Genomic DNA, 6,000 nt, shown 5'->3' with positions numbered 1-6,000 from the left:
TGGTGTTCACCAAAAGGCATGTGGGAGACTCCCCAAACATATGGAAGAAGGTACTCTGGTCAGATGAGACAAACATTTTGCGTTTTGGCCATCAAGGAAAACGCAATGTATGGTGCAAACCCAACACCTCTCATCACCGAGAACACCCCACAGTGAAGCATGATGGTGGCAGAATCATGCTGTGGAAATGTTTTTCATCGGCAGGGACTGGGAAACTGGTCAGAATTGAAGGAATGATGGATGGCGCTAAATACAGAGAAATTCTTGAGGGAAACCTGTTTCAGTCTTCCAGAGATTTGAGACTGGGACGGAGGTTCATCTTCCAGCAGGACAATGACCCTAAGCATACTGCTAAAGCAACACTTGAGTGGTTTAAGGGGAAATATTTAAATGTCTTGGAATGGCCTAGTCAAAGCTCAGACCTCAATTCAATTGAGATTCTGTGGTATGACTTAAAGATTGCTGTATACCAGCGGAACCCATCCAACTTGAAGGAGCAGGAGCAGTTTTGCCTTGAAGAACGGGAAAAAATCCCAGTGGCTAGATGTGCCAAGTTTATAGAGACATACCCCAAGAGACTTGCAGCTATAATTGCTGTAAAAGGTGGCGCTACAAAGTATTGACTTTTGGGGGGTGAATAGTTATGCACGCTCAAGTTCTGTTTTTTTGTCTAATTTCTGGTTTGTTTCACAATAAAAAATATTTTGCATCTTCAAAGTGGTAGGCATGTTGTGTAAATCAAATGATACAACCCCCCCCAAAATCTATTTTAATTCCAGATTGTAAGGCAACAAAATTGGAAAAATGCCAAGGGGTGAATACTTTTGCAAGCCACTGTATATAATCTATTTCATGTATTCTATTTGTTGTGTTTTGTTGCCTTGGCAGAAGCTAATTGGGGATCCTAATAAAATACAGTAAATACAGCTTAATAAGTTACGGATGTTGCACCCGTGAAATGGGGTATCAGCCTACTCAGTGACAGCCATAGAACACAACTGTGAAGAGTTTCCACAAATATTACCATCGTAGCACTTATTGCAAGACTTTGAAACCAGCGTGAAATGAGCCACATTAAGCTCACCAGTCAACATACTTTCAATTGAACATTCATATTGCAATATACAGCCTTAACTATGGATCTTGGGTCCATGAAATGGGGTATCAGCCTACTTGGTGACAGCATTTAAGATACCCAATAATGACAAATTGCAACATAAATAATGTTTTAATCAGCATTTATTTAAATAAACTATTTTCCAGAGATCCATAGGTAAGGCTGTACAATATTTGTGGAAACTCTTCACAATTGTGTTCTGTGGGTGTCACCCATTACATGGGTGCACATCTAGTTTAGGCTGTCCAGTCCAATATGAATGTTCAATATGTATATAATAGGCTGAATGGTTAATGTGACTCATTTCGCACTGGTTTTTAGAGTCCCACAATAATAATATTTGTGGAAACTCTACACAGTTGTGTTCTGTGAGTGTTACTGAGTAGGCTGATACCCCATTTCATGGGTGCAACATCCATAGCTTAGGCTGGACAGTGCATATACTTCTAATACATCCACAGATAATTTTTTTGTGTCAAATTAACAAATTATTGCATTTTGTTGAATTTATATAACAACATTCCGACCTTCATTAGCATTATCTAGTCCAAAGATGGCATGATTCCACTATTTGAATCAATGAGGAGCTTTTATTTTGAAGTCAACCCGAAAATTCCACTATTGTGGCTAGTCTTTATTGTGGTTAGCTTCACACAGGTACTTGTGTAAACCTCTCTTGCAAGGGCGATATTGCGCGTGCACGTGACTCTCTCGCCATAGAAAATAAAGCTATCTGCGCGGCTTCCATTACAGCCGAGGGTGCAGACTTAAGGAATATCTGAATATAGACGCAAGAAAACACCCCTAAATATGGATTTACAGCGAGTATAGGATCCGTTGAGACTCGGGCCTGCTTGGGGGCAGTGAGACGGCAGGACACTCGCAAAACTGATGAAATATAGAGTTTTTTTTCTCGGCGTGCTTTGTCTTGGCCACCTAGCAAACCATCATTGTAATTCGATTGGAAGCTATTCGGCTGGTGTTTGCTAGCAGGTCTGGGGGCTGGTATACATCGCCATGTTGTTATCAAATAGTGACTGTTAAAAAGACCCATCTTGAAGTAAAGGCGGCAATTGTGTCCACCAGGTCCTACCGTTTTGCCACAGGGACACGAATCTCTACAGTCGCGGAACCCACCACTACACTGTTGTCGTCGGCGACATGGCGGAACAAGGCTACTCTTCTTGGTGAGTACGCATAGGCATTGCGCGAGCTGGCTAACCACACTGAATTGATTGGTGTAGTTATGCCATTTGTACGCTGCAATTCACATAGATACAGCAACATATTTCGTTCCTACATGAATCAGCCGCTATTTTCGCTTAGTTAGAATGAGATGGCCCTCTTCAAATTGTGTTAGTGAACTAAACGTTAGCTTGCTACGGTCCAAGTTACAGTAGGCTCGCGTGAACGGGGTTAACTAGCCAGCTAGCCGCAAGTTAGCTCAGACTCCCGTTTCCATGGTGGCGTTACCGTTGATTCAGAACTATGTGTTTAAGCTCGACGAATGCGCAAGGTTATTGCTAGCTAACGTTGGTTCGCCAACTCATACCTACTTCATATTATTTCATTAGTTTAAGCCCCTCGACAATATTTGTTCAAATAAATAGCTTATTGCTACCTCTCGTAGCCAGTTGCACACAAAGGGAGCTTATCGTAACTAACGTTAGCCAGACCGTTTACGCTTGCTAGCCAGAAAAGCTCACCTTAATTCATTAAATGTCATTGTGATAACGTTATTTATACCACGCCCGGTGTTTTATCGCGTCAGATGAATAGATAGGGACGTTGTGCCATCCATTTTTATTTTGTTAGCAGTTAAGTGCGCAGCTGACTTGCTAGCTATTCAACACAGCTAACTAATTTAGCTAGTTCACCAACTCATTTAGCTAGGTAATATTGATTGTCCTAAATAGTAGCTAGCTAGCTAAATAAGGCATTGTCTTTATAGATCTGGGTGTATCTTCCCGCATCATTGTTAGCTAGCTAGTTAGCAATCACTAGTTACATGTGCCATAATGATAGCTAACTACTTTGTACATTGCCTACATTAAAAAAAAATCTATGATAGCGATAGATGCCATTCAGACCGGTATAGTAACTTATTGGGCTGACTGATACAGTCCATGTCATGTCTCTCTTGTTCACAATTGGAGATCAGGTCATTTGTCTACAATTTGTTTAGGTGTTTTATTTTGAAGTCTTGTGCTGCAGATCATGGAATTATTGAAGTCTAATTTTGTGACATCTAAAAATGACTAGTAGTATGTATTGATGTGGAGGCAACCATTTAGGTTATGCCACTAAGACCAAGTGTATTTTTGAATAAGTATGCCGCTCCTGGTGACCAATGTTTGGAAAATGGTGACCCCCAGGTTTAGTAGAACTGAAAAACTAATGCCAGAGCCATTATGTTATGTGGTTATAATAAGCAACACACATGGTCAGCCTAATAATATTTTTACTGTTCTATCTTTTAAAATGTATGTTCTGTGTCTTGGTTACAAAAACTTATGTCATAATTACTTGTATTTCTTATTTGTATTTTTTTATTTAAAAAAAACTGCATTGTTGGTTAGGGGCTCATAAGTAAGTATTTCACTGTAAAGTGAACAACACCTGTTGTATTAGGCGCATGTGACTAATAAAATGATGTGATTTGAAGTTAAGATAACGTACCACTTAATTAAATCGCAACCCTTCTGAGTAGATTGAATATTAGTTGTTTTTAACCAGAGTTTGGCGATTCTCTAGCTGCACCTACGGTCCTGGGACATGGTATCACTCAGATTTCCCTCTAGTTGAAGCGCATGAGGCCAGACAGAGGCACAATATTTTACCATGCCCATCTGTAACAAGACATGCCTGTTTTGTAAGACCTATAAGGAAGCATTGTTACATTGAAATTGTTGATATTTTTCCTCATGTAGGGCTACCATGAATAACGATGGAATTTCGAACCAGCTCTCATTTTTGTGGGTCAATCAGAATTTTGCTATAGCGACATGTTTTGAGAAACTAATCGTTGTCCTGTGTCGCTTGGTGGCTGACTCCTCAGTGGCCAAAGCATGCATGCCTTTGGCTTGATGGTGTACGGTTTTGGAATTGTGTTATAGAAGCCTTGTTTCTCCCAAACAAGGAAGTCTTCTGGCCCTTGGGCTTCTGTCCAGCCCACAACATTCCAGGATTGTATTTTATTTTTAAATGTTCCATTTATTTAGCCCATCTCATCCATGTGAGCAGAATTGAGGGACAACTTGACCAGTTTACTTGCTGTATATCATTTTTTACTTAATACAATCCATTACTTTGACTTCAGTGGGGATTTTATATTTGTTTATAAATGTCCAAGCACTGTCTGGAAATGTATACCGGCCTCTTAAAACAACAATTATTTAATTTGATCTGAGTTAAATCCAAGACTGGCAACAGAGAAGGCCAGGCTAACCCTTTCTCATTTGAATGCGGTGGCTGGTTCAGAAGGTGCCTGTTAATGGTGTTTTACAGCTCTGTTAGGGATATAGACCAGCATGCTTTTTTATAATGTTATGCAAATGCTATATATAATGAACAAAATTATAAAGGCAATATGCAGCAATTTCTAAGATTTTACTGAGATACAGTTCCTATAAGGAAATCAGTCAATTGAAATAAATTAATTAGGCCCTAATCTATGGATTTCAAATGACTGAGAATACAGATATGCCTCGGTTGGTTTCAAATACCTTAAAAAAATAAAAAGGTAGGGCCATGTATCTGGTGTGACCACCATTTGCATCATGCAGCGTGACACATCTCCTTCGCGTAGTGGACCAGGCTGTTGATTGTTATCCCATTCTTCAATGGCTGTGTGAAGTTGCTGGATATTGGCGGCAACTGGAACATGCTGTCGATTCAGAGCATTCCAAACATGTTCAATGGGTGGCATGTCTGAGTATGCAGGCACTGGAAGGACTGGGACATATTCAGCTTCCAGGAATTGTGTATGGAGCTGTGCATTATCATGCTGAAACATGAGGTGATGGCGGAGGATGAATGGCACGACAAATTGCCTCAGGATCTCATCACGTACATTCAAATTGCCATTGATAAAATGCAATTGTGTTTGTTGTCCATAGCTTATGCATGCCCATACCATAACCCCACCGCAACCATGGGGCACGTTGACATCAGCAGACCTCTCGTCCACACGACACCATGCACGTGGTCTGTGGTTGTGAGACCGGTTGGAGGTCCTGACAAATTCTCTAATACATGTTGGAGGTGGCTTATGGTAGAGAAATTAACATTCAATTCTCTGGCAAAAGCTCTGGTGGACATTACTGCAGTCAAATCAAATGTATTTATATAGCCCTTCGTACATCAGCTGATATCTCAAAGTGCTATACAGAAACCCAGCCTAAAACCCCAAACAGCAAGCAATGCAGGTGTAGAAGCACGGTGGCTAGGAAAAACTCCCTAGAAAGGCCAAAACCTAGGAAGAAACCAAATCAAAAATCAAATAAAATAAAATTTTATTTGTCACATACACATGGTTAGCAGATGTTAATGCGAGTGTAGCGAAATGCTTGTTCTTCTAGTTCTGACAATGCAGTAATAACCAACAAGTAATCTAACTAACAATTCCAAAACTACTGTCTTACACTTACGTGTATAAGGGGATAAAGAATATGTACATAAAGATATATGAATGAGTAATGGTACAGAGCGGCATAGGCAAGATACAGTAGATGGTATCGAGTACAGTATATACATATGAGATGAGTATGTAAACAAAGTGGCTAGTGATACATGTATTACATAAAGATGCAGTAGATGATATATAGAGTACAGTGTATATACGTATACATATGAGATGAATAATGTAGGGTATGTAAACATTA

The 6,000-nt window shown here is 39.9% G+C and overlaps 1 protein-coding gene across 4 annotated transcripts in view; it reads left to right on the top strand.

Moving 5' to 3' along the window:
* The first annotated feature begins 1,767 nt into the window (after positions 1-1,767).
* The window catches only part of sppl3 (signal peptide peptidase 3), a 28,517-nt gene continuing 24,284 nt past the window's right edge, over positions 1,768-6,000 (top strand). For 2 of the 4 annotated variants that reach the window (XM_024380615.2, XM_024380613.2), the window contains exon 1: positions 1,769-2,304. In XM_024380615.2, coding sequence (XP_024236383.1) covers positions 2,279-2,304 — 26 coding nt within the window. In that variant the 5' untranslated portion in view covers positions 1,769-2,278. Of the gene's footprint in view, positions 2,305-6,000 lie in introns of all 4 variants that reach the window. The other 2 variants (XM_024380612.2, XM_024380614.2) reach the window with 2 other exon arrangements.

Source organism: Oncorhynchus tshawytscha, linkage group LG20 (genome assembly GCF_018296145.1).
Source record: "Oncorhynchus tshawytscha isolate Ot180627B linkage group LG20, Otsh_v2.0, whole genome shotgun sequence".
NCBI classification, from domain to species: Eukaryota; Metazoa; Chordata; class Actinopteri; order Salmoniformes; family Salmonidae; genus Oncorhynchus; species Oncorhynchus tshawytscha.
This window is presented reverse-complemented; position numbering and strand designations above follow the sequence as displayed.